The 27766-nt window shown below is 49.0% G+C and overlaps 1 protein-coding gene across 3 annotated transcripts in view; it reads left to right on the forward strand.

Moving 5' to 3' along the window:
- The first annotated feature begins 3668 nt into the window (after nt 1-3668).
- flt3 (fms related receptor tyrosine kinase 3) overlaps nt 3669-27766 on the forward strand; it is a 119017-nt gene continuing 94919 nt past the window's right edge. For all 3 annotated transcript variants that reach the window (XM_038819015.1, XM_038819013.1, XM_038819014.1), the window contains exon 1: nt 3669-4463. In XM_038819015.1, the coding sequence (XP_038674943.1) occupies nt 4412-4463 (52 nt within the window). In that variant the 5' untranslated portion in view covers nt 3669-4411. The remainder of the gene's footprint in view (nt 4464-27766) is intronic.

Consider the following 27766-nt stretch of genomic DNA (forward strand, 5'->3'; position numbering starts at 1 on the left):
GACTAGCTCCCATATCTCTTACAATTGTGACTGCTTTGCCTCCTGAAACACATCAGAAGCAGAGGGACATTGATATTTTAGCGGCTACGGGAGGGGTGGTCATGGGTTACCAGAAGGGATAACCATGATAACCACAACACATGGTTGTGTGTGGGGGCATGAGATGACATACATTGGGATGGATAGGGCATCGCTCAGGTTGTAGGGGATGAGGGCTGGAAAGCTGTTTTTTGTTTTAATCATTTTTTAAAACTGAATTAGCAAGGTGCCAAAACAGAGGCAGGCCTTCCGCCCAGTCTGTCACCACAATCGGCAGCTTCTCCATTCATGGTGGGGATGTGGGCTTGACCCCCCCCCCCCCCCCCCCCCAATTAAAATTGTAACTGCAGGCCATCACCTTTAAAGGTTGGGAATTCTCCTCTCTCTATGCACCAAATCTAGAAGCAAAGATCTGGACCCAAGTTCCTTCACATAACTCAGATCTAGGGTCACCTCTTCTCTGCACTGTTGCCAGTGCTTGAATATTTATTTTGTGTCTCTATGAACAGAAATGAATGTAGTGTACAAACTGTGGTCAGACGAAAAGAGAACTATATGATTTGATCAGGACTTTTTCTGATGATGAGGGGAGAAAGATCTTCCTTTATAAAGTGACATTTTTGACTTCAGAAATCTCCAAAGCACTTTACATGCACCCAATTAAGTACTTGTAAGTGTAGTCACCATTGTAATGGCAGTCAATTTGTGCACAACAGTGTCACACTGACAGAATACCATAATGGCCAGAAAATCTGTTTTGGCTAGGAAATGCAGGAGAACTTCCCTGCACTTATTAGAAATAGTACAATGGGATATTTTAACTAGGATGGTAAACAGGGTTTTGGCCTACCTGAAAGGCATATCCGACAGTGTAGAGCTTCATTTGGTCCCACACTGGAATGTCTAGATTTTGTGCTGACATGAACCTGGTCCCACACTGGAATGTCTAGATTTTGTGCTGACATGCCTGGAGTTGTACATGAACCCAAAACCTTCTGACTGGGAACCATGACTAGCATGCTTATGTTCAAATCAGCTGTGCAAGATGTAAACAAATATACATTTTGCCTGTGATGCCTTACGTTTACCATAGTTGCTGTTCATTAAAAGTGCAAACAGGAACTTTGTTTTGAGTTCAATTTTTGGACCACTCACCTGATCCGCTGGAAATTGTAACTCCAAATTTATAGTGCTTAATATGAGCCAAAATGATAGGTCAAATCATGCTCATAAGTGCTTATGAAAAGCAAAATGTTGTATCATAATTCCTGTAGCGTTCAATCCTGCTTTTTATCCATCCACCTGCTTTTTAAAAGAATCAACCAATAAAGGACTGTGTGCTTTTAATAGCAGTCTGGCCTGTTGTGTCTTCTTCAAGTACAACTTTATATATTTTTGTTTAACCTAAAGCGAGATTCAACAACTTGTGGCTCCCTTGGTTCTGATGTGCGGATCCTGCGCAACCGCTAAATGAACGCACCCTTTAAAAACACTGACTGAATGAGGTTTCGGAAAATTGTTCCTCCCAATGTGGTTTCCAACGCAGAAACTCATCAACTATCCAAACTCTTGCTTGTTGAATGCTTCACCATCAAAAAAGGCGTCCATCCAATCACATGGGTCAACAGGCACATGAATCGACCACACACCACACTCACCCTGCCTCTGGTTGGCCTGTTCCAAAAGCCTACCCAAAATGGCATATTCTGATTGGTCAGGGTATTCTGAGCCTGATTGATCGGCATGAATGAGCTAGCCCTCGGCGATTGGGTGCAATTAGGATGATGATGAGCCAATCGTAGCATGAGAATTATTGATGGTACATGCAGGCAGGCACATGAATGAACAAAAGAGTGCACTCACCCTGGCCCTGTGGTGCTAAGGCTGTGTTGGTGAGCACGTGCGTCGTGTGCAAGCAGGCACATAATCATTGAAGGGATAAACTTATTCTGAGGATGCTTTGAAAACGACTGCAAAGAAGGGAAGAATTGAAGAGGAAAATTGAGAATTTCAAGTTGAATGGACTGATTCATTCACATTCATCCCAAATTTGGCTGGCCTCACTGTGTGTCTCGTTTGCAGTGAGAAATTCGCCAACACCAAGAAATAAAGTCTTGAAAGGCATTTCAGTTCAAGGCACAGTGCCTCCGCCGGACGTTATCCAGCTGGACGAGCCTGATAAAAATGCAGCGCAGGAATTCAGGAGCAGGGCAGATAAATCTTGGACAAGTTCACTAAATGGCGAAATCATGAAAAGTACTACTTAGTAATTTTGTAGTAGCTCAAGAGATTGTGAAACAAAGAAAACTATTCATAAATGGTGAATATGTAACAGAATGCTTTATCAAAGTCTCAGAGCAGCCGTGCAGTGATTTTAAAATATTTTAAAATAATCATTGAAAATTTTAAAGACATGCCTTTAACTGCGTAGACTGTGAGGGACAGAACAGTGAAAATTACCATAGGTATCACCAGCCAACCGACCGAGGATATAAATTCAGCCCCAGTGTGAACAAGTATCTTAAAGTATTAATTTCATAAAATTAAGAAGCCAATTGAATGATGAAAGTTTACAGTCCTGCGTGAAAATGAAAACAACAGCATACTGGTCAGATAACCCCCCCAAAAAAATCATCAGCAGAAATTGCTTTAAATAAATTGTTTTGTTTTTCATTTAAGGAAGCCGTTGATGTTAATTAACTAGCCTGTCTGGGTGATTTAAACTTTTATTAACATTGTACTTTTTATTAACATTGTACTTTTATTAACATTGTACTTAGTAACTTCTAGTAAAAATATTTAAAATATTGTTCATAATCAAATGTTTTATTTCACTGCTATTAATCTATTTCCATTATGAGTATCAGTAAAATGGCATAGAAATTCATAAATGCCTGTCCTGTTTTTTCAGTTTTATTAATGAACAGCATTGCAATATTGTGTTTTTGACTCAATTTTTTTAAATGGTTCCTCTTGTCATTAGGTTTACAGACCCCATACCTAAGCTCTTGCATGGTTACACTCGTGATATGAATAATATTTATGTCACTTTAATACTGTACATACCTCACACTGGTACCTGCTTTGATGGGTGCAAAGCTGATGGGTTTGGCTCGTAGTGCAAAATTGACTTCGTTTTCTGGTTGTTAAGTCTTCAATTTGGTAGCATTGAAACGTTATTTCAAATTTTAACATCTGTAATGCTCCCATTTAACATCTGGAACTGGTTGTCAGCTGTTTACTAACATTAAACAGTTGATTTTCCCCTCTAAACTCTAAAGTTGGAAAGTTTTTTTCAGGTGAACGATGCAAGTCCACCACAAATTCTGCATTCACTGTAACAGCTGAAATAGTGCGAGATTACTTTATGACCTCAGACATAGTTAGTCAGAATTTCATTTGAGCAACTTCACTCCCCGCAGTTATGGCACCCTGATATCACTTCAATTAATAAAAATTTCTCAATTATTTGATATACTTGGAAAAAAGTTTAATTGGACCATTTGCTTTGAGTACGTTTATTATACATCACGATGGCCGCATTGTGGTTTTGCTACTGGACTGGTACGATCCACAGAACCTGCGGACAAAAGCACCATCGCAGTTTGAGAGTCTGAATTCTATTTAGAGAAACAAAAGGAAGTATCAGTGAATGTAACCACTTGTCATAAAACCCAGCTGGCTCACTAATGTTCTTCCAAGAGGAAACCTTTCTCCTTACCTAGTCTATAGCCCAGATGCGCCTCTAGTCTGATACCGCGACTCTTAACTGCCCTTTATTCTGACCTCGCAATGTACTCAGTTCCATCAAACCATTCCCATCGATTCAGGGCGAAGATCCTCCATCATCTTTTCAGGACAGTGAGCGACGGGCAATGATGAATTACAAAACTAGCCTTTTTTCCATTTGAAGAGTTCTGGAGAAGTTCAGTTTAATAGATTGACATGGTGCAACACGAACTTAATAAAGTGCGCTTGGGTACGTCCCATGACATTTAACAGATTATTACATATTTTATTTACCAGTAAAATCATGATTAAAAAAGGTCGGCAGAAAATTTGCTTTGTGTCGCTGTGAAAATAAAATATTCACTTTCGTTGAATAAGTCACAGTCGAATTTAGAAAAGGTGCCAAATAGCAAAATAAAAAAGAAAGTAAGTTTTTTACTAATATTTTCTCACTGAAAATTAATAAACAAGCATCGCCAAAGAGGACGGGCTAAGGTTCTCTGCACTGGTTCCTGTTGAGTGACGTATAGACAGGTTAAAATAAAGCCCAGCAGTCACTTTCAGCTTCAATTGTTGGTGCAGTACACTTGTGGAGTATCTTTTCATATCCTGTTTTTGATAACGTTTATGAAGTGTAAACACAATGTTGGAACGCATGTTTGAAACAGCAAGCAAGCTCTTTATTCTGGTTCTGAGTACGTATAAGTACATCTTATACCTGTATTTAACTATGGGCTTTGGAAGACCGACGGTGTTGTGAGTAGCCACATGAGGAGATTTGATTTGCAGTTATGCTATCTTAATCATTGCTGAGTGTATTTCAGTTTGTACTGCTAACAAGTTTGAATGTCAATTGTATATATTAATTCCAATTGCGGGAAAAGGTATCGTCAGCATGTGGTCACGTAACGGCATGAACAAGTTTATATGTTGCTATTTCATTTGTAATCCCGCTGAATCGTGAATCTGGGCCACTCACGCACCAAACCCACGTGTGTGGATGTACACGCATCTCTTACCATGAAACAATTTCGGTGACACTTTATTCAAAACAACATTTTTGTTGCATCTAATCCACCTGTTATTATGATTTCTCGGGTCATGTTTATTTCATACATTGTATCTCCTTCGTTTAAGAAAGGTCAGTTTCTTATCCTGCTTAACAGAATCACAGCCAGAATCACAATATCACAAAAAAAGTTATTTTTTAAAAATACGATCTTCTGTTCCGTTTAATTTTCACGAAGAGGATTTGTTTTTGGGAATACCTCTCTAGCACTTGCCTTGTTTTATACTCGTGATGTCGAACGCATATCCAATAGATTCCTCAACCTTCCTGCCTCAGCTCAGAGTCAGTGGGAGTGAAACATTTCACAACATTAAAGCTAGTAGAGAGCACAACAAGGTTGGAGACATGTTTCCAAACTTAAGTGAAGGATGGAAGTCACGTACAAGTTCTATTCCGTAGAGCAATAGATGAGCATGTTTATAGAAAGGACGAGCCTTCGGATTTAATATTTGTTTTGTAAAGATGAGATACGTCAAAATAAGATCGTTCACATCGAAATGAAATTTTCGCCTTGCTGCGTTGTAAAAGTAACTGAATTCTCATTTACACGGTCATTTTACTTATATGAGGCAGATGTCAAATATATCCAGTGACTAATAGTTTGGAAACCTGTACCAGCGCCAGAGCTTGTTTTACACGAGATGTGAGCTTTGCATGCAGTGCTGCAGACATCAGTTCGGTTACTTTTAGGCTCATGTTTTCACTTCTGTATAAATTTACATGTTGCATTTAAAATTTATTTCCGGAACAATATTGCCAATAAGCCTTGTGTTGGTTTTAGATCTGAAATCTATAGCGGATCTAATATCGGATACGGAGTTGCTCCCTAATATCTGGGACTCAGGTGAAGGCAGGGCTGCCACTTCAGTCAATGAATAGACAAAACGACCGAAAACGAATCGTGTATACAGGACTCGAGGGTAGATGCAGATTCTTCATGGTCGCAGTAACCTCAGATCTGTAGAAAGAATGTATGAAATCCAGTGTGCAGAATAGCACATGTGGGACGCAGTTAGCCTTTTCTAATTCAGCAAATCGTCTGTCTGAGCGCTCTGCTCTTCACCGCCTTTATTGAAACACGTGACAGAAGAGGAAAGACATAAACAAGCTCGAAAGTACAAATGACACATTTTTTCCTCCGGTTCTTAAAATGTCCCTTGCCCGTGCAGTGATCCGGAAAACAGTAAAACAAAAATGTGCCCCCCGCCCACCTTCGCCACACACACGAACCCACACACACATTTCCCCTTTGCTAACTAATCACAGTATTTTAATCCTTCATTCTGAAGGGAAGCGAGCCCTGACTGCGCGATCGCGATACCGCTCCACGAACGCAAACATCTGCCATCCTCTAAACCAAGTGCAAGCAACATTTGATTTTACATAACACGCTAGTAATTATATCCTGGACGCTCTGCTGACAAAAAAAAGAAACAAAAAAACACCTTTGGTCCCGGTGTCCTGAGTGTCCTGGGCTGCACGGTAGCACAGTTGCTTCATAGCACCAGGATCCCAGGTTCAATTCCTGGCTGGGTCACTGTCTGTGTGGAGTCTGCACGTTCACCCCGTGTCTGCGTGGGTTTCCTCCGATTCCTCCCACAGTCCAAAGATGCGCAGGTTAGGTAAATTGCCCTTAGGTTAGGTGGGGTTACAGGGTTAGGGTGGAGGTGTGGGTAGGGTGCTCTTTCCAAGAATTGATGGGCTGAATAGCCTCATTCTGCACTGAGAATTTTATGATTCTATAATTTGGACATATAATGGGAACATGGCATCTTCCAAACCACAGCCTGAGTATGTACTCAGGATACTAGGCCAATGTTAATTTTTCCACAAATATACTTTATTCATAAAGAAAAGTTCAATTTGAAGATTACTGAAAATGCAATGAAAATGCAAGTGCTTTTCACTCTGAGGTGTCTGAATATGATTGCAATTGCAGGTGACGTTTACAACATATATTCTATAAAATAACCCCCAAGGAATTTGACACAGTTTCCAGACCTTCGACAGTGTCCTTTCCTCATCGAGCTTTGGTGGTGGCTGCTCCTCAGCACCTTGTCCTGGACTTTGGGACGTGCCAGCCTCCATCTCTTTGCACTGGAAGACCAATACATTTTGGGCAGAACAAGTGTATCTTTTACCAAGTTAATGGTCCTCCATCAGCATTCAATGCTTATCTCAATATGCATCGCTTGCAATAGCCCATTGAGCACAGAGCCCTGCATCACAGAGCTGCTAGGGATGAACCTTGGCAAACACCCCTCCATCTCCTTCCATACTTTATTTGCAAAGACACATTCCAGAAGGAGGTAGGTGACAACATCTTTCCCACCACTGCCTCCTGGAGCCAATACTACACTGGGCCAATAATCTGTTTTTAACCCGATTCTGACACTACTTATCATCATACATAAAATTTACAGCTCCCATGCTTTTTATGCACCAGGCCACATGGCACAAATTGCAGAAAGGTAACAAGTTCAGTAAACTATTAGAAAGCAAATGATATCTTTATCTCAAGGAGATTGGAATACAAGAGTTAGGGAGACTTACCTTAATTACCACACCTGGAATACTGTGCACAGTTTAAATCTCCTTACCAAATGGTTGACCACATGAATCTATCCCACCCCAATAGACTTGCTGCATGCCAACAGCAACCTAAGGTCTTATCTTAAAAGGAGGGAAATTTAGGTTACAACAGTGATTCCTGGGATGACAGGATTGTCCAATGAGGAGAGATTGAGTGGAAGAGCCCGATATTCAATAGAGTTTAGAAGTATGAATGGTGAATTAATTGAAACATATACAAATCGTAAGAGACTTGACAGTGTAAATATTCAAAAGATATTTCTCTTGGCTGGGGAATCTAGAGCTAGGGGAATACAGTCTCAGAATAAGGGTTCAATATTTACGACTCAAGAGGATTTTTTTTTCTCAAAGAGCCATGAAGCTTTGGAATTCTCTTACTCAGAGGACCATGGATATTCAATTGTTAAGTATACTCCAGTCAGGAATCAATAGATATTTGAATAGTAAACAAAACAAGGCATGTGAAATAATGCAACAATATGCAGTTGAGGTAGGCCAGCCATGACCATATTGAATAATGGAACAAGTTTGAAGAGCTGTATGGGCTACTTTTATTCCTATTTCTTATGTTCTTAAGTGTCACATTTGGAGCATCACAATTCAACTTGACACATCACTTAACCTGCCAAGTAGCAAACAAAAATTAAACCATTAATCTTAAACTTGCAAAAAGCTATCAATCAAAAATGGTCAGTTTGGAATATCTTTAAAGCCAAGCAAACTAATCAAATTGTTCAAATTATTCTTTGGAAGTTCCAGTGATGTAAACTCTTTTCTGCTGAGCTGCAGTACTAAAAATCACATCTTCAACATAATGAAAATATCAAAGAAACCATCTTTACAAAAACTAAGATTGCATTACATCAGATGTTTAAATATGCTTGATAACAAGTTCAATCAGAGACCTGTATCTTTCTGAGAAGCCTTGTGTCCTTTTTACTTGTATAAAATGGAGGCCAAAGCATTCAATATAGAGAGCGGTGTGCATGCAGACATTCCGCATTGGAAATACACTGCCTACCATATTGGTAAAGGAACAAAAAGAGACATCCAGGGTGGAATTGTCCCATCCCACCCACAGTAGGAGCGGAGAATCCAGCGGGAGCCAAAAAGGTCGGAAATCCACCGGTGTGAAATCATGTTGCAATTCCCCCAAAGGTGGATTAATGACGGATTGGTCTTCCCACTGGCTGGTAGCTTGAACATCATTTGCATTCATTTGCACCTCATGAATACTCAGCTGATGACCGCCATCCCATCAGGAGTTCCAATCTTGCATTAGGCCAGCATGAATTTACCTTGGTCTAAAACCGGATTGATAATGAAGGAAATAATCAATGCTGCCTGAGTATGCAAGAGACTATGAGGTGCATGTAACAACCTTTCTACATAGTGCTGCACTGCTGATATGCTGTATATCATTCTGCCGGGATAGACTAGTTCCTGCCCTCCATCTCCATGCCGAGCTGGTCTTCATGTACAGCACCGTACTGCTGGACCCATGGACCCTCCTGTGTTACCGAGTCGGATCAGTTCAGCGCCTGGGGTTGGGGAGTATAGGGGTCTCCTTCCCCCATGCCACGTATAAGTGTCTATCTGGACAGCAATGTGCTGCTGCCACGGCTTAGACCCTGAACCAACATAATTCATCTACCACAGACCAGGTGATGAACAGTATTCAGTACAAAACACAGAAATAACTTGGAACTTTCATTTCCCACTTGTCCCTGCAATGATTCATTCCAAAGGTAGATATAGGAGCATTCAAACATGATGCATGAGGACCACGTGATGTGAGTGCGAAAGCATCTGCGTTTTTGCGAGCTCCGGATCTGCTCATTTTTCAGTCTTTATTTTAATCCTTCTGCACATTTTTTTGGTCTTTTCTTGGTCTGTATGTTTAATGCAACGTACCAAGAGTTGTTGGTCGGTGCTTTATCTTTACTGAGTCGAGTTGAAAAGCCTTAATCCTCATTGATTTGTGATGACCGGAAGAAATTAGTGTGGGGCCCTGTCTTTGATGGCACAACTGCTTTTGGGAGGATTCTCACCCTGATGGTACAGTGTTCACCGGTGGATGGTGGCTACTAACGATTAAATTAATCTGTCTGAATGGTTTGACTCTGCAATGCGGGACATCAAACCCCGTTTCAGGTGTTGCTAGGTAACTTTATGAAGGCAGTGGCGGTGCATGAGGATGTTCTTATGACAGAGAAAACATTGTCCTTGGTGGAAGCCTGCATCTGCATGATTGAGGTCCGATTGCATGGCCTATTGCTCATCCTGAGGGGTAGGGATGAGGACGAGGGGGAACCAATGAGGAGCCCTGCTGAGCCTGGTGTCTCCAGTGAGATTGTGGAGAGGTTCCCCGCCAAATTTGAGAATTGCCTGTCATGTTTCGGGAGACTCGAACTGGAGGACAGTCAGCTTGAATTCGATGGAGAACATTTAATCCTGTCTTCGAAGCCTGGAGTTGGGGTGGCTTTCCAACCGCTGGTTCTGCGCAGTCCTGTCCCATGTGCTGGCCAAGAGGGTGAGAATAGCCTGAGCCGGCTGGGCTGTCCTCCCTATGGGAGCCTAGGTTGTTGACTGCCTGGCACTGAGCGAGTCAGCAGGCTGGAAGTAGTGAAGTTCGTGTTCCTATCGTTTAAATCCTTAGAAGATCCTGAAGCTCTCTGTTATAGATCCTACTTTATCCTTGATGTCTACTTTCTTTGTTCGCAGGTGGAGTGATGTTTTATCCTGATGATTACCTCACTCCTCAGTTGTGATCCTAGACTTTACTCCCTGATAATCACACTGTTGTCTGTTAATATTGTTATTCTATCTGGGGTGAAGGGAAGTGAATTCTTTGGGGGTGATGTTGTGCACAAAACAACATCTTTATTCTATTGTTTCCGGGGGAGACAATGAGCAGAGCCGGAGTGGGCTGACGGATGTAGAGTGTGGGTGGTAAGTTTAGTTTTGTCCTCGCTATGTCCCAGTAGTCAGATCTAATCCTTTTCTTTTCACTGTGCTTATTCTTCTTTGGGCCCAGGCAGACTGCGTTTTATCCTGTTGAGGACAGAGGTTTGTGAGCTCGCCTTTAGTGGGGAGTGGGTCATTTATCCTGAATTTGGTCTCCTAGGACTGTTCTTCTGCTGTCAGACCTTTTGTGTGAGGTCGGCCTTAACATCCTCTATTTTTGGTGGCAGGTGGTATATCTGGTGGGGTGGTCCCTATCGGTAGGGTTTCTTTAGGTGCCGTATTTCACACAGGACCAGAAAGCCGAGCCTTTGTGGGGCGTAGGACAGGGAGGGCATGGTAGTCCTCGGGGCTAATTCTTTCATGTCTTTATTCTTGTGACAGCGCTGGGCTAGACCAGGCCCGGTGTTGCGGTCATTAACCTGTTGCTCCTCGGGTGGTGTCACCTAATTGGGGGGTGCCATGGGGGTCCTGAGGTGGTGATCCACAATCGGAGAGATGTTGAACTGGTGGGGTTTGAAGGTAGAGCCCAGTCTTTAATCTTGGTTAATTCCTCTTAAGGGTTAGAAGAGCCCATGTGACAATTGGTTGGCTGGTCTTTGTTTTGTTGTAATATGGTGGATCTGAGGGGTTCGTTCTGACAGTTCTTGCTCTTCCTCATTTTTTGTCGGACTGTATGGTGTGCTAAAAGTGTTACCTATATTTCTCTTAGTTTTGATGTTGTTGCGATTGCGAGCTCGTGGTGGTAGTATTGGAAGGTGGGCCTTGGTGGCATGGATAGGCACATATCGATTTTTGTTGGTTTTTGGGTGGCTGAATTGATTGGGGGCTGCTCTGACTGTTCCCACTCCTCCTAGTGCAGGTTTATCCTTTGTCTCTAAAACTGAGACCAAGCTATTTTCCTTTTGAGTCTTGGGCCTTGACCCCAAGGTTGCCTTTTGTCCTTTGGGGGGGGGGGGGGGGGGGGGGGGGGGGTGGTTTGGTATTTTGATGATGTTTCGTCCTTGGACCTGGGCAGGCAGATGGGGTTGTAGGGGCTCAGTGCTTTGCTCTTAACTCTTGTTCTTGGTCTTTTTTATCTTACCTATGAGAGACCCTGAGTTGTTAACATGGGTCTGGTATTGCCAGTCCTCTCCTTGAATATGTCTTTTGCCATCTCAAGTGTGAGGGTGGCTGCCTGTTCTGGCCCGAGTCTGGAGAAGAGTTCAATTAGGCTGCAAGAGTTAACCAAATTCTCCTTAGTACTGGGGTCCTCAGGTATTGTTTTATTCTTCCGTCATTTTGATTTTAAGCTATGGGTGTGCTGTAGGTCCAAATTATTGCCTGTTTGTTAGCAGAAGGGTCATTTATCCGTGGTGGGAACTATTGGAGATTTTGTCCCTGAGTCATCTGGTCTTGCAGTTCCTAACGCTGTAATTATTGTTGGTTTGGACTGTCCCTGTTGTACATTGACACCTGTAGCTGCCTTTTTGCTTTTGCTTGTTTTGTGCAAACTTGTGTAAAAATGGAAAAATTCTCGGGCGGCATGTGGCGCAGTGGTTAGCACTGGGACTGCGACACAGAGGACTCGGGTTCAAATCCCGGCGCTGGGTCACTGGCAGTGTGGAGTTTGCACATTCTCTCCAAGTTTGCATGCGTTTCATCCCCACAACCCAAAGATGTGTTGGTCAGGTGAATTGGCCAAGCTAAATTGCTCCTTAATTGGAAAAGAAAAATAATTGGCGACTCTAAATTAAAAAAAAACCTGAAAAACTCGACTAAACAAGTGTTTAAAAAAAACGTGACGCATGGGGTCCTAAACCAATAGTTACACTACATGGGCACCAACCCAATTAATGAGATAGAAGTCAGAAACATTCTTGCTACTCCATTAGGAGGAGTTAAAAATCAACATAGCAGAATGATGAAGCAATCTAGGATTTATTTGTATGGCTGTTTAGATGGTTGACCAATCAATCCAAATGGGAATGTCATTTGAATCTAGCATTGTGGGCCCACATATAGGACAGGGTGGCATGTGTGCCTGCTTCTGCCAACATATATACCTGATTCATGTTGCCTACCATATTTTTGTGCATGTAGGGACTTTAGAAAGGTAAGGATTTTAAAAAGTAATAACTTAAGTGAAGGAACAAATAATCAAGGATTTTATTTACTTGGAAAAGTGGACACAGCCATTGAACTCAATCTTGAGAACTCCACTGACAAATTCCAATGGTGCAGGGGGTGGTTGTGGGTGGCCAAACACTTCTTTTACTCATGCCCGTTCAGTACTAACATCAATTTGGGGCGATGTATGGGAAGAAGGTGTACCCAAAGATCCCAATAAATCCTGGCAAATATGTAAACTATGCATGTTTACTGGAAGGTAACAGACACTGCCATTGCCCAGGTTATAGTTAGGTATCGTGGATTTACCAGCACTGCATAGCAAAGTGAAATTTAGCCTTACTGGAGGATTCCTGGGATTAGGCAACATTGTTGTGTGGCCCTTGAATCATAGAAATGACAATATGCAAGGACGATAATCAGCTTATTCTGGCTTCAAAAAGTTACGATGTTTTGAAAACTCCTATTGTGTCCACCATAATATTCTCTGTTCTAATAAAATCAATCACTCCGTGCTGACAACAGGTCATTAATTAACCCGATATTTCTCTCCTCACTCTCCTGCTGAGTGCTGTAAGCATTTTTAGTTTTTATGCCAGCTTTTTGAGTGCATACCATAACTTCCATTTTTGGAGGCATTCTGGAAGAGCCTACCCATACTCCACCTAATGGTCTTCCTATAATGGAGCAACCAGAAGAGCACGCAATGCTCCAACTGTGGCCAAACCAGTTCCTTGTGTAAATTCAATCTCATTTCCTTCCTTTTATTTATAAAACCTTAAATTCTATTTCTCGTTTTTAGCAATTTTACAGGCAGCCCCACGATTAAAGATCCACGTACTGACACTCTTAGAGCTTACTCTCCCTTAACTCTGTCAAAATATGCCTTTCATTACTCTTTTTCCCAAGATACACTACTTTACATTCTCTGCATTGAACTGTGATGGAAGCAGTGTTGATGATAATATTCAATAGGAAATCAGAGATATACTTTAAAAGTAAAAAACAAATTATAAAAACATTAAAAAATGGAGCAGAAATAGGCTCTCCAGGCCAGATCTTGCCATTCAATTAGGCCAGGGCTGATCTAATAGTGTCCTGAACTTTGCTTATCTGCCTGTCCTCCATTACCCTTGACTCCCTTATATATCAAAAATCTTTATGCTGGTTGATTAAAAACCCAGGCTTTTAAAAGGATTATCTCAGCAGGGGATTCTGTTTTGACAACTAGACAACGTCTTAATGCTTATTTGCACAAGAGTAAGTGGCGTGAAGTGTTTGAGGCCTCTACTATTGATGCTTTAATATTCTGTTTGATTGACACTTTCATAAGATTATATGGAAAGTTATTTTTTCAAAAGAAGATTTGTGAATGGTTGCTTTCTTTTCAGAGCAGTTCAACCCATGCCTAAATTATCTTGATCACCAGTAAAGTGATGGAAGGGATCATCAACAATGCTATTAAGCTGCTCTGATGTGGAGATGCCGGCGTTGGACTGGGGTGAGCACAGTAAGAAGTCTTACAACACCAGGTTAAAGTCCAACAGGTTTGTTTCAAACACAAGGGGCGCGATTCTCCGCTCCCCACGCCGGGTGGGAGCATCGCGGGAGGGCCAGGCGACTCACGGCACGCCCCCCCGCGATTCTCCCACCCCCCGCTCAGAAGAATCGGCGCTCGCCGTTTTTCACGGCGACCGGCGATTCTCCGACCCGGATGGGCCGAGCGGCCTGCTGTTCGCGACCGGTTCACGACGGCGGCAACCACACCTGGTCGCTGCTGTGGCGAACATGGCGCCAAAAGCTGGTTTGAAGCTTGTGGGGGGCGGAGAGGGGAGTGAGCACCACGGCCGTGCTCGGGAGGGGCCTGGCCCGCGATCGGTGCCCACCGATCGTCGGGCCGGCATCTCAAAGGGACGCACTCTTTCCCCTCTGCCGCCCCGCAAGGTCAAGCCGCCACGTCTTGTGGGGCAGCGGAGGGGAAGACGGCAACTGCGCATGCGCGGGTTTGAGCCGTCAGCCGTCATGACATCGGCCGCGCATGCGAGGGTTGGAGCCGGCCAACCTGCGCATGCGCGGCTGACGTCACTTAGGCGCCGCCGTTGCGTCATTCTCAGCGCGCCGCCTTGACGCAAGCGTCAAGGCCCGGCGGCCGAGAGTTACGGAGCACCGCTCCTAGCCTCCCAGGTGGGGGTGAATAAGGTGAGAGGAGCGGCCTCCGAGGCCGTCGTGAAACTCGGCCGAGTTCACAACGGCCTTCCCGATTTATCGCGGGAGTGGAGAATTCCGCCCAAGCTTTTGGAGCACTGCTCCTTCCTCAGGTGAATGGAGAGGTATGTTCCAGAAACATTTATATATATATATATATATATATATATATCTCTGATTTTGTCAATATAAATGTTTCTGGAACATACCTCTCCATTCACCTGAGGAAGGATCAGTGCTCCGAAAGTTCGTGTTTGAAACAAACCTGTTGGACTTTAATCTGGTATTCTAAGCTGCTGTTGCTTAGCCATAACTTGCTCACTGACGCTCAGTTTGGGTTCTGCCAGGGTCACTCAGCTCCTGACCTCATTACAGCCTTGGTTCAAATGTGGAAAAAAGAACTGAACTCAAGAGGTGAGGTGAGACAATGATAATCTCCAAAAAGAGAGAATCTAATCGTCCCTTGACATTCAATGGCATTGCCATTGTTGAATCCCCCACTATCAACATCCTGGAGGTTACTATTGACCAGAAACTGAACTGGACTCGCCATATAAATACTGTGGTGACAGAAGCAGGTCAGAGGTCTGGAATCATGTGACAAGTAGCTCAACTTCTAACTCCCCAAAGCCTGTCCACCATCTACAAGACACAAGTCAGGAGTGTGATGGAATACTCTCCACTTGCCCTGATGAGTGCAGCTCCAACAACATCCAAGAAGCTTAAAGATGTGCAGGTTAGTTGGAATGGCCATGATCAATATGGGATAGGCAGTGGGCATAGGTAGAGGGTATTTTCAGAGGATTAGCACAGACTCGGTAGGCTGATTGGCCTCTTTCTGCACTGTAGGAATTCTATGGATCTAACATCCAGGACCAAGCAGCTTGCCTGATTGGCACCCCAACCACAAACATTCATTCCCAACAACACATAGTAGCAGCAGTGTTGTATCACCTGCAAGATGTACTGATGGAACTCACCAAAGCTCCTTAGACAGCACTTCCAAACCCATGACCACTACCATCTAAAAGGAACAGGACAGCAGACACAGGGAAGTTATCGTCCAAATCATTCAACATCCTGACTTGGAAATATATAGCCATTCCTTCACTGTTGCTGGTCAAAATCCCTCCCCAGATCAGCACTAAAGGTGTGCCTACACCACATGGAGTGCAGCACGTCAAGAAGGCAGCTCAATTAGGGATGGGCAATAAATGCTCGCCTAGCCAATGATGCTCGCATCCCATGAATGAATAAAAACCAATTTTAAATTCAAAACTCAATGGGCCCTGAGGGTTTCAGATAAAAGATACTATATGACTCATTGATTCTGTACATTTTGATTATTGAGGGAATGGGCATGGAAGGAGCATAAGTTAGAATGGAGGATAAGAGGGGCCATGGGCATGAATTGGCATGTGGATGGAAGGTGAGAGATGAGGGCTAGAAAGCCTAAAGCCAGTCATGCAACTGGGATGAAGTCTCAGAGATGCAAGATTGGCCTTTTAACCAACTTGCCTTGGCACACGGCTGCCCACGTAGTCACCTACACTTTGCTTCCCAGGTTGGCGGTCCTAACTCTGTCCTGAACTGGATCCAAACCTACCCCACTAATAATAATAATAATCTTTATTAGTGTCACAAGGAAGCTTACATTAACCAAAAGAGAAAATGCTGGAAAATCTCAGCAGGTCTGGCAGCATCTGTAGGGACAGAAAAGAGCTAATGTTTCGAGTCCAAATGACCCTTTGTATCCACAATAATTTGCTTTTAGGCTTACATTAACACTGCAGTGAAATTACTGTAAAAATACCCAGTGGCCACACTATGGTGCCTGTTCGGGTACACTGAGGGAGAATTCAGAATGTCCAATTCACCTAAAGCACGTCTTTCGGGATTTGTGGGAGTAAACTAGAGCACCCGGGGGAAACCTATGCAGACACGAGGAGAACGTGCAGACTCCACACAGACAGTGACCCAAGCCGGGAATTGAACCCGGGTCCCAGACGCTGTGAAGCAACTGTGCTAACCACTGCTACCATGCCATCCTAACATATCGCCAACATTATCATAGAATCATAGAATTTACAGTGCAGAAGGACGCCATTCGGCCCATCGAGTCTGCACCGGCCCTTGGAAAGAGCACCCTACCTATGCCCACACCTCCACCCTGTAATCCAATAACCACACCCAACCCTTTTTTGGACACTATGGTATGGTCAGCATGGTTTCTGTCGGCTCAGGTCAGAGACTTCTTATGCTAAAGGTCAGATGTGGTCAGCAAAGTTTGTGTCGGCCAGGTCAGAGACTTCCCATCCTAAAGGTCAAATTTGGTCAGCAAGGTTTGTGTTGGCTCAGGTCATGTGCCCTCTTGAACAGGGATATAACATTTGCTGTATTCACGTTGGCATATTTTTTTCTATGGTTACTATCTTTGTTAGCTCCCCCACATTGTTCTGGAATGCTTCTTGGTAACTTTTAATTTTAATCACATTAATTTTTGAACAACTTCTTTTTGAATATTTGTTGTCATTTCACATCGTTCTCAAGTACTCCAAAGTACAGCCTTCAACATTTTCTGTAAAAAGTGAGGTGGCGGGGCAGCACGGTTAGTGCAGTGGTTAGTGCTGTTGCCTCATGGCGCTGAGGTCCCAGGTTCGAATCCCGGCCCTGGGTCACTGTCTGTGTGGAATTTGCACATTCTCCCCGTGTTTGCGTGGGTTTCGCCCCCACAACCCAAAGATGTGCAGGCCAGGTGGATGTGCAACAAGGGTCAAAGATGATTGGGGGTAGTTAGAATATGGAGTTGAGGCCACAATCAGATCAGCCATGATCTTATTGAATGGTGGAGTAGGCTTGAGGGGCCGAATAACCTACTTATGCTCTTGATTCATATGTTTGTATATAACGTGCATAAGATTATTATAGAAAATTCTTAAAACATGAAATCTTGTTGTATCATCTTTCCAGCTATCAACTAGAAGTTCAACTTTCATTTTCTTTTTAATTATTGGTCTCTACGGGGATTGTAACAGTTGAGTCTCAGCTCCCATCTCGATTATATGGACAAACTGCAATCGCATGTTGGCATTGGATTTCTGGCCACTGTCATCGCAGGCAGCAGTCCTCAGATAAATGGATCCTGGGAGTGAGGAGATAATCAGGACAGGTGAAGTGAACTGGGAGGAGGAGAAGCAACCGTAAGGAAGAGGGGTGACTGGAGGAAGTGGGGAGGAATATTCAGCGAGTGGATGTGGTCAGGAAGGACTGGCCAATCGTGAGAGGAGGAAACCATTGGATAGGAGGCAGGGTGATCAGGTGGTGGCAGTGCAGAAGCCAGCAAGTGTCCTCAGCACCGTAGTGCAGATGAAATAGACATCTTTTAACAAACCTATCTTATTGGTGGTGGCTTCCAGTAACCTCTTTAAGGAATTCTGGTTAGAATAATAGAAACACAGGTTATTCAAGGAGGAGGTTATTCAACCCATCATGTCTGTGCTAGCTCTTTCCATACAATGCCTACAGTGCATAAGGCGGCCATTTGGCCATTGAATCTGCACTGACCCTCTGAAAGAGTACTCTAACGAGGCCCAATCCCCCACCCTATCCCCATAATCCTGCACATTGTTCATGGCAAATCCACCTAACCTGCATACCACTGGACTGTGGAGACTAAGGGGCAATTTAGCTTGGCCAATTCACCTTACCTGCACATCTTTGGACTGTGGGAGGCAACTGGAGCACCTGGAGGAACCCCATGCAGACACAGGGAGAAAGTGCAAACTTCACACAGTCACCCAAGGCCAGAAACAAACCCGGGTCCCTAGTGCTGGGCCGTCAAACCCTTTGGAAAAAGTAGTCTTGTTTAGTTCCGCATCCTGATTTTTGTAAGTTCCTCATTCTCAAGAACCTGTTCAACTCTCATTTAAAATGAATTCTGGAGTCAACTTCCACCACGTTTTCAGGTACAACATTCCAGATACTTCCAACTCCTTCACAAGTGAAAACATTTCTCATCTCACCTTTCGATCTTCTGCCCAAGGTTTTAAACCTAAGATATGTAGTTATTGACCCATTCATCAGGGGAATAGTTTTTTTTCTCTATTTGCTTTATTGAAACCTCTATTAGGTCTTCACCTTGAAAAACCTCTATTACGTCTTCACCTCCTCTGTTGCAAGGACAAAACTGCTCATTTTTGCGACCTCTCCTTAAGAACGATCTGCCTGGACTGCACACAGAACAATACTTTTCACTGTTCCTTGGTACACGTGGCAATAAATCTAAATGAAATGAAATGAAATGAAAATCGCTTATTGTCACAAGTAGGCTTCAATGAAGTTACTGTGAAAAGCCCCTAGTCGCCACATTCCGGCGCCTGTTCGGGGATGCTAATACGGGAAATCTAAATCTAACTGAAGTCCTGCATTATTGGTAATATCCTAGGAAAATTGCTCTGTACCCGTTTGCCTTTTGGCCTTTAGAAGAACAGTACAGCACAGAACAGGCCCTTCGGCCCTCGATGTTGTGCCGAGCAATGATCACCCCACTTAAACCCACGTAACCCGTGTACCCGTAACCCAACAATCCCCCCATTAACCTTACACTACGGGCAATTTAGCATGGCCAATCCACCTAACCTGCACATCTTTGGACTGTGGGAGGAAACCGGAGCACCCGGAGGAAACCAACGCACACACGGGGAGGACGTGCAAACTCCGCACAGACAGTGACCCAGCCGGGAACTGAACCTGGGACCCTGGAGCTGTGAAGCATTGATGCTAACCACCATGCTACCGTGAGGCCCATTTACATCTTTCCTGATTTCTGGGGTGGGATTCTCCGACCCCCCGCTGGGTCGGAGAATCGCCGGGGGGGGCAGTGTGAATCCCGCCCTCGCCGGCTGCCGGAGATCTGGCCCGGGGAGGGGGGGGGGGGGGGGGGTGCCCCCATGGTGGCCTGGCCCGCTATCGGAGCCCACCAATCCGCGGGCCGGCCTGTGCCGTGGGAACACTCTATTCCTCTGCACCGGCCGGTGTAACGGTCCACAGAGATGAACCCCCCTGCGTATGCGCTGGGTTGACGCCAGCACACGCTGGTGCTCCCGCGGATGCGTCAACTCACGCTGGTCAGCGGAGGCCCTTCAGCGCCGGTTGGCCTGGCGCCAAGCCCCTTCCGCGCCGGCTGGCATGGCGCAAACCACTCCGCCGCCGGCCTAGCCGCTGAAGGTGCGGAGGATTCTGCACCTTCGGGGCGGCCCGACGCCGGAGTGGTCCACGCCACTCCTTTGCGCTGGTGTTGCCCGCCCCGCCAGTTTCCGAAGAATCCCGCCCCTGATGCTTGGAACTATACACAATATCCTAGCTGAGGCCCATCCCGTGATTACTAAGTTCGCATGATCATTTAAGCTTCACTTAGATCATTGTTTTCTTCAATGCAGCCTGTGTTCAGGACAGACCAATTTTGCTCTTTATTCGCATTTGTTGTTTCGGGTTCAGACATTGGGGGCGGGATTCTCTCACCCTAGGCCACTTCAGAGAATCGGCAATCACGCCGTTATTTTACACGACGCCGTTCTGCCATTCTCTCAACTAGCGAGAACGGCGCCATTTGATCGGCGCCGTGCTGCCCGGAGAAAGGTCTGAGGGGGTAAGTTCAGCGATTCTCTGGGCTCCCGTGGATTCTGCGGGCCAGAAGGCTGAAGACCTGGTCACGCTGGCGCCATTCTAATCTGCAAATAAAAATCGTCAGCCAGTCGTGCTGGGGCTGGGGGCGAGGGGGGGAGGGCCTCCATGTTGGAGTGGGGGGTGTGGGGAGGACATGCCAGCTGGCCTGGAATGGCTTGCCATGGCAGGGCGGTGCCAAAGCCACGGCCGCCATTACAGCAGCCAGGCTGATGGGCACCAGCCCCGGGCGCTGGCTGCCTGCAAGGCTCCAGGCCATGCCCATGGGTGCCGGACCGCTCAGGGGCCGGACCTCCCAGCCGACGGCATCCATCAGCGGGAAGGTCCAGGGCCGCACCCATGGCAGCCCCCGTGACAGCATAGCCATCCAAAGGTGGCGTTACCAGGAGGGATGGGCAATAGTGGGTGGAGCACGGAGGGTGAGGGTGTGGGCAGGGATCTGGGTGCATACGTGGCTGTGGTGCAACCAGCCAACCGGGGCAGACATGTAGCCCATGGCACCTGGCTGTAGAGGGGGCCATGAGCCATCCCTAAACATGTTGTTTGACCCCCACCCCCTGCAGATCATAATGTTTGGCCACCAGCCAACAATGTTGGCGCCGTGCCAGGAGCCGCTGCTCTGTATGTAGCCCTGTGGCAGCGTCGGCGCAGGCGGCTCATAGCAGCTGAGGCAGCGGTGGCTGCAGCAGAGGGACTGGCTGCAGAGGGCAGGTGGCACCTCCTCAGGCTGCAGGGCCACCCGCTTGATGGGCGCAGGAGCAGGGTGCGGACGACGACCACAACAACGAGGGGGAGGCACCCATTCCATGAACATTCAGGTGGTCTGTGACTACTGCATGAAGGTTATGCACGTTTGCGCCCAGTACCCGGGCAGTGTACATGACGCATTTATCTTGGTACAGTCGTTCCTCCCCGCCATGTTCGAGGGACATCCCCCCCGGCTGGTTTCTGGGCGACAAGGATTACCCGTTGCGGTCTTGGCTGATGACGCCTATACGGAGGCCACAGACCGATGCGGAGACTCGATACAATGAGGCCCATGCAGCAACCAGGGGTGTGAACGAGAGGTGTTTTGGCCTGTTGAAGATGCACTTCAGGTGCCTGGACCACTTTGGAGGGGCCCTCCAGTACCAGTCGGAGAGGGTCGGCCGCATCGTTGTGGTCTGCTGTGTCCTCCACAACATAGCCCAACAGAGGGGCGATGTGCTGAAGGAGGATGAGGAGGCAGAGGAAGAGCCCATGGAAGGGGATGCCTCTCCAGATGAGCAGGATGGGAACAAGAGGGGCAATTGATGTGACATGAGGGTTGGATATGGACGGGAGGCTGCACGACGCCAACAGCTTGGCCAGCGAGCACGCAAGGTGTTGATCGCCGCACGTTTCACCAACTGGGGGGTAGGGGCTCGCTGAGCAGGTGTACTTGCACCACCGTACCACCCCACCTCACCACCCAACACCCCCACCTCCCACAACACCCATGAGACTCACTTCCCACACCACCAACCTTAGCTCCTACACCAGCACATGCACAGCACCCCTGCACCACACATCCCCCTGCGGCACAGCAGGCTGGTCTCACACGATTGCTTGTGGAAGCGGGTATGATCAATGCCACAGGGGATGATGACAACCCGCTCTGCGATGAGCTGTGAGCTCCAAATAGTTAGCCAATGTCTGACTCATGGCCACAGCTACACCCTCCACCTGGGTGGGCCCTGTAGACGTCCTGGACACTCCATCACGTGGTCATGTTGAGTAGCTGGCGGCGGTGTTCTGTGGACACCCCGGGGGGGGGGGGGGGGGGGGGGTGAGATTCTCACACACCTGCGCTTAACGTTCCATCGCCCTTCGGCCACAGTGCCACTCAGTCCCCTACACACAACCCCGCAGGCACCGGACATACCACAGAAGCATCTTGCATTGGTGTAAGAGTGAGTTTAATTGGAACGGGAACATACAAGTGCCCTAGCCCCTATAACTAAACTGTGCCCTGCACCCGTGCCAACCTACAAGGTGTCAAACGTCTTGACCTTATTGGCCCTACCACTACGTCTCGGTGTTTCCCCAGATGGTACAGCAGGAGTGGACTCCTGCCTGCGACCTGGCTCCCCATTGGCACGTGTTTCCTGGCCCAGCTTGGATGGGCCAGACTGCTCCGCGGGCGTGCTGGATGTCGTGGTGCCACCTTGTTGTGCCCACTGCCCACCAGATGAACCAAGAACAGAACGAGGGGAGTCCGAGGATCCGTGGTGTTCTGGGACCTCCCTTGCAGGAGTCAGCAGAACGGGCCCCAGAACCTCCTCCTCCCTAAGGGTGCCCGGTGGCCCCCGGGCCTCTCTATGGGGCGGGCGTGCGAGCGAAGACAGGCCCCGAGGCACCACCGACACCTGGCGCTGCCAGTCCTGAAGGCCCGCTGTGGTGTTGACCAGGGTCTGAATGTTAGCAGCGATAGAGCTCAGGGTGTGTGCCACCCCAGTCTGGGACTGCACCACCTCCCTCTGGGCTTGTGTGACGCCATCCAGCATCTGGGCAAGGCCATCTATGCTCTCAGTGATGGCCTGCTGAGACTGGGCCATGGCCTGCTGAGACTCGGCCAGACTGCGGAGCAGTCAGATGTTGCAATATCCAGCTGGCTCTGGCACATGGCTGCCTGTGAGAGGGCAGCCCTGTCCTGGGCCATGGATGACGGATGCACATGATGCCCCACGCCTTGCATAACCTGACCCAAGGCCAAAACCGTTGCACCCATTGCCCCACCGCAGACGCCACCCATGCGGTGTAGGCCTGGGTGGCAGCCACGACCGGCACCACTCCCTGCTCCTGGACGCAGATGGACTCCGCCACCATGGAAGCTGGCCATCATCCCGCTGTCTAGTCCCTGGGCATCCAAATGCATGTCTGTGGGTGGGTCTGGAAAGTCCAGGAACCTGGGAACCGTCTGGGTGGCAGCTGTTTGCTGGGGCTGGGCTGCCCTCCGACCGTCCTGCCCCTCGCCTGCTCCTACCTCCACCTGCTGTACCGGGATGGCTGTGTGGTGCGCACCAGTGAGTGCCCCAGAAGCCTCTTCACTAAAGTGCCCAACCAAGGTGACAGTCTCTGTGCTGGTGGAGGGTGCGAGAGACAGCAGTGATGCAAAGTCCATGTCCTCATCGGAGCCAAAGTCAAGGGTCCCCTGCGCGACCTGGGCCCGATGGTCCTTGTCTCGGCTCCATCTGAGGGTCACTGTCCGGCCTGTCTGTCAACTGTGTCCCTGTCCTCTGTGTGTCACTGTCCGGGCTGTCATGTGCATCTGTGTCCAGCGTCTCCGTGTCCTGGCTGTCGGTGTCCTAGGAGTTGGTGCTCTGTGCGTGCGTGTCCTGGGTCCCAGTGTCGGTGGAATGTCTTCCTTGCCGTTTGTCCTCCCCGCCGTGGCGTGCGTCCCTGGGGTCATCTGGACCTGGCACTGGTCATGGGCGAGGTACGCCAGATGGGCCGGGACGACCGGCGTCAGGTCCTGGAAGACACAAGACAGCATGTATCGGTAGACACCCGTTAGACACACGGACTGGGGTGAGGGGGTGGAAGGGGGGCGATGGGGTGGAGTGACGGGGGTGAGGTGATGGGGTGATGGTATGGAGTGGGGGAGGTTGGGGTGGAGTGGTGGGGGGGAATGGTATGAGGGGGTGGGGTGAGCCAGGCAGGGGAGTCTCACTTGCTGGTGCATCTCCGATCTGGCATGGGGCAACCTCCCGGTCCTCGGTTCTGCCGACGAGGTCCAGTGCCCTCTGCTCGTGGTCTGTGAGGGGGTTCAGTACGGATGGACACCCTCCGGTTCTTTCACACTCCCTATGGTTGTGGGCAGTCTTATCCTGGGGGGGGGGGGGGGGAGGGGAGAGCATCAGAGTTAGGCAGTTAGCCACATGTCACGCAGATGTTGGCTAGATTATGGCATGGGAGCACCGGGCACCCGGCCAAAGCGGCTCTCAGGGGTGTGTGCAGCTCATGTGTGTCAGGTGTGGGTTTTGCCCTCCTGCTGTGGGGGCTACATTCACATGTGTGGGTGATAGGGGTTGGGTGGTGCCAGGGGCACGTGTCAGTGTACCCTGGCTGCCCTCATCAGGTCGTGCATCTTTTTCCAGCACTGTTGGCCGGTCCGTGGGGCATGCCCCACTGCGCTTAAGGCATTGCCCACCTCCCTCCATGTTTGCCGGATGGTGCTGCCCGGGTGGCGTCTAGGGCACAGGATCGCCCTCCTCTCCTCAACCGCATCCAGCAGCATGTCGAGGTGGTGGTCCCTGAACCTCGGGGCGGCACGGCGGACGGCGGCCATATTGTCTGAAGGTTGAAAGCCAAATCCAAACTTGTTGAAATGAAAGGACAATTCAACCTTGTCCAAACATGTAAACCCCCATTTTTCTGAGGGACATCTGGTGGAATAGAACTATGCTGCTGATATGTGCAGGTTGTAAACTTAAACACAGGTCCTCGATTGTTCAGTTTGCAGTGTGTCAAATTTTGCAAGTTGAAATTTTGGGGGCAGAAAAGAGACAGAATCACAGGCATGCAAAACAAAATAAGTAAAGTTATTCGGAGTGCATCTCACACTGAATTTCTGGGTAAGGATCGAACCTCAGCATAAGCTTTGTCTGTATAAAATGGCTCAATTGACTTAGCTCATTTTGGCCTAATTCTCAAAGTAAAGTCACCACTGTTTAAGTCATTGTAAATTTGTTACTTTTTTTTGCTAGTGAGATTTTATTTTGCACACTGTATCCACTATCTACTTTTGACTTTTTATTACCGGTACATGGCATCCGCTCACAAAACAAGCCTTTGCTGTAATATTTCCAGTTATCACTGCATTTCAACTTTCAGCTAATAAAGCTGATGAGATAAAACCGGTTCAGAGTGCTACATTGTCAAACACGGAGAGTCAGCAGCATCTCAGGCAGTATTTCACGGAATCAATACCTAGGGAACCATCATAGTTTGTCACGTTGCTTCTAGCCGTACGTTGAAGGGGACCGTCTTTTCTGCAAAAGCAATGACTGCACCGTGCTCACTGCCGTAGCATGACTTGCAGACTCAACAAGTGGGGCAGCTTTTCCCATGGCTGTCACAAGACCAGCAGGATTTCATGCAGCAAGATCACTGCAAGTGACACCTTTCCAATAAACCAATCTGCAGTTTGGAAATGATGACATTTGCTCGGAGAAATACCTTTATCAGTTTTCCAGTGGAAATGAAACACCAGATGCAGAAGAACCTTTACTGGCTGGAAGGTGAGGGCAGTATAGATGGAACCCATAAGCTGGAAGTATCAATGATAATGCACAGATGCCCACACTCCATGCTAGTTGAGATGGCTCCTCGATACAGAAATGTGGGGCGAAATTCCCCGGACCCACGCAGGGTCGGAGAATCGGCCGGCAGCGGCGTTAATCCCGCTCCCGCAGGGTTTTTAAATCTCTAACCGGCCAAAAACCGGCGCTGTGCAAATCCCGCCGGCAGCCTCTGAAAACAGCTGGCGCCGGCGGGATTTCATTTTTTTTTTTAGTTTCCACAAATCTCCGGCCCGGATGGGCCGAAGTCCCGCCGACGTGGCCACGGGTCGCGTCAGCGAAAATCACAGTTGCTTTAAAACGGCGTCAACCATTGATGATGGTTGACGCCGTTCAGTGTCGGGGGGGGTGGGTTGCGGCATCGGGGGGGGGTTGGTTGCGGCATCGGGGGGGGTGGGTTGCTGGCATCCAATCGGGGGTGTGGGGTGGATTGCGGCATCGGGGGGTGGGTGCGGCATCCGGGGGGGCAGCATCGGCGGGGGGTTGCGGGCATCGGGGGGGGTTTTGCGGCATCGGGGGGTGGGTTGACGCATCATCGGGGGTGGGTTGCGGCATCGTGGGGGCCCGGGGGGGGGTTGCGGCATCGGGGGGTTGGGTTGCGGCATCGGGGGGTGGGTTGCGGCATCGGGGGGGGGGTTGCGGCATCCGGGGGGGGGGGTGCGGCCTCGGGGGGGGGGGGGTTTGGGGGCAGCGGCGTGCAGAGAGGGGGGGCGACGGATGCCCGGGGCCAACGCACCGTCGACCCCCCCCTCTGTACGCCGCTGCCCCTACCCCAACCACCCCCCCCTCACCACCCCTACCTCCCTCCAACACCCTACCCCCCTCCCCACCACCCCTTCCCCCCTCCCCACCACCCCTACCCCCCTCCAACGCCCCTACCCCCTCCCCACCACCCCTAACTCCCTCCCCACCACCCCTACCCCCCTCCAACGCCGCCCCCCCATCTCTCGCAACGCCGCAACCCCCCACCCTCAACGCCGCAACCACCCCTCATCGCCGCAACCCCCCCTCTCAACGCCGGGTCCCCCCCCTCTCAACGCCGGGTCCCCCCCCTCTCAACGGCGGGTCCCCCCCTCTCAACGCCGGGTCCCCCCCCTCTCAACGCCGGGTCACCCCCCCCTCAACGCCGGGTCCCCCCCTCTCAACGCCGGGTCCCCCCACCCCCCCCCCCCCCGCCGGTACCCACACCCCGTCCCCCTCCCTCTGAAGGCCGGTACCCAAACCCCCCCTCTCCTCCTCCCCCCCTTCCTTCCTCCTCCCTCCCTCCTTCCTCCTCCCCCCCTTCCTTCCTCCGTTAGTGGGGGGGGGTAGCCCGGGGCCAACGCACCGTCGCCCCCCCTCTGCACGCAGCTGCCCCTACCCCAACCCCCTCCCCTCACCACCCCTACCCCCCTCCAACGCCGCACCCCCCCACCCCCCACTAACGGAGGAAGGAAGGGGGGGAGGAGGAAGGAGGGGGGGAGGAGGAAGGAAGGGGGGCGGAGGAGAGAGGGGGGGGGTGTGGGTACCGGCCTTTAGAGGGAGGGGACGGGGTGTGGGTACCGGCGTTGGGGAGGGGGGGGACCCGGCGTTGAGGGAGGGGGGTTGCGGCGTTGCGAGAGATGGGGGGGGCGGCGTTGGAGGGGGGTAGGGTGGTGGGGAGGGGGGTAGGGGCGGCGTTGGAGGGGGGTAGGGGTGGTGGGGACGGGGGTAGGGGTGGTGGGGGGGGGGGGTAGGGGTGGTTGGGAGGGGGGGTAGGGGTGGTGGGGAGGGGGGTAGGGGTGGAGGGGAGGGAGGTAGGGGTGGTGGGGAGGGGGGTAGGGGTGTTGGGGAGGGAGGTAGGGGTGGTGAGGGGGGGTGGTTGGGGTAGGGGGCAGCGGCGTACAGAGGGGGGGGGCGACGGTGCGTTGGCCCCGGGCATCCGTCGCCCCCCCTCTCTGCACGCCGCTGCCCCCAAACCCCCCCCCGATGCCGCAAGCCCCCCCCCATGACCGCACCCCCCCCGATGCCGCAACCCCCCCCGATGCGCAACCCCCCCGATGCCGCAACCCCCCCCGATGCCGCAACCCCCCCGAAC

This window comes from Scyliorhinus canicula, chromosome 14, assembly GCF_902713615.1.
Source record: "Scyliorhinus canicula chromosome 14, sScyCan1.1, whole genome shotgun sequence".
In the NCBI taxonomy this organism is placed as follows: domain Eukaryota; kingdom Metazoa; phylum Chordata; class Chondrichthyes; order Carcharhiniformes; family Scyliorhinidae; genus Scyliorhinus; species Scyliorhinus canicula.